General features: G+C 41.8%; 1 protein-coding gene across 1 annotated transcript in view; it reads left to right on the top strand.

Moving 5' to 3' along the window:
- Positions 1-335: 335 nt before the first annotated feature.
- The window catches only part of LOC138050700 (pyroglutamylated RF-amide peptide receptor-like), a 1,117-nt gene continuing 173 nt past the window's right edge, over positions 336-1,279 (top strand). The window contains exon 1 of the mRNA XM_068897002.1: positions 336-1,279. This exon is cut by the window's right edge and continues 173 nt beyond it. Coding sequence (XP_068753103.1) covers positions 336-1,279 — 944 coding nt within the window.

Here is a 1,279-nt window from a genome sequence, read left to right as displayed (position 1 = left end):
GCCCGAAGCTTCGAGAATTGCTTTTCCAACCGCTCTCAGCTGTATGTAGCGATATTCGTTTCTGTGTTCTAAACTACAACACGAAGAAAATATCCAATGATCGGGCGGTAAAATTTGACATGTATTGTTATGAGGCAGCTGGTTTCGAGCCCCAGTGAGTTAATTTTACTTCTTATAAGAATACCCAAGCTATTATCGTGATCTTTTTTCATTCTAGAACCTCGTTTTAGGACAAAAAACTTACAAAAGTAAGAAGTGCTTTTGGCGCGTTCATTCCGCCATTCAGGTACATACTTTTCGTTCAATTTCAGTTCACTGAGACGACATCATTCGTCATGCTAACATCTGAGGACATCGCAATAACATGTTTTTTCAGCGTACTGGTGTTTGGTGGCTCGATTGGCAATGTACTCGTTTGTTTGGCCGTTATTCTTAACAGATCCATGCAAACACCTATGAACTATTTACTGGTCAATTTGGCTGTCGCTGACGTGATCACTTTGACCTTTACAAGCCCGCAGTACATCCTTATACACACCTTCTCTCACCCAGTTGGCATCGCGGGTGATCTTCTTTGCAAGTTCATTACAGGTGGTAACATTTCATGGATAGGTGGCGTAGCCTCTGTCTTCTCCCTCGTTGCCATATCTTTTGAACGATTCAACGCGGTCACGAATCCTCATAACGCTTCTTTAAAGTTCACCATGTCAAAAGTTAAAATGATCATAGTCTGCTGTTGGATTTTTACGGCTTTATTTAATCTTCCGCTTTTTTTTGCTATTCGCTACGACAAGGAAGAAAATTTCTGCCTGGAATCGTGGCCCTCGCCGGTTTACGGCAGAATTAACTCAACTGCTTGGTTGCTGGTAGTGGGAATTGTTCCAGCATCCATCATGTTGTCCTTGTATTCCAGAGTTGTGTATGATTTATGGTTTAAGAAAGTGACAAACGAAGCCATCGTGGGACAAGGCGCAGTCCGAAAATCAAGAAAAAAGGTTACGAAATTGGTGTTAACAGTGAGCGTTATATACGCAATAAGCTGGTTTCCTCAGCTTATAATTTACCTTCTCAGTAATTTTGATTTCCTTGTCGAATTTGGAGGCTTTTTTTACATCGCTTCAGTTGTTTTGGTGTCATTTAACTCTGCTATCAATCCAGTGATTTATGCTTTGCAGAGTGAGCGCTTTCGCCGGCATTTTAGACAGCTGCTTTGCCACCGTAGATCAAGAAAACGAGAAGTCTGTCCTCTTGTAACACACCCGGAGCTTCCAACTTGCAA

The sequence above is a fragment of the Montipora capricornis genome, chromosome 6 (genome assembly GCF_036669925.1).
Source record: "Montipora capricornis isolate CH-2021 chromosome 6, ASM3666992v2, whole genome shotgun sequence".
In the NCBI taxonomy this organism is placed as follows: Eukaryota; Metazoa; Cnidaria; class Anthozoa; order Scleractinia; family Acroporidae; genus Montipora; species Montipora capricornis.
This window is presented reverse-complemented; position numbering and strand designations above follow the sequence as displayed.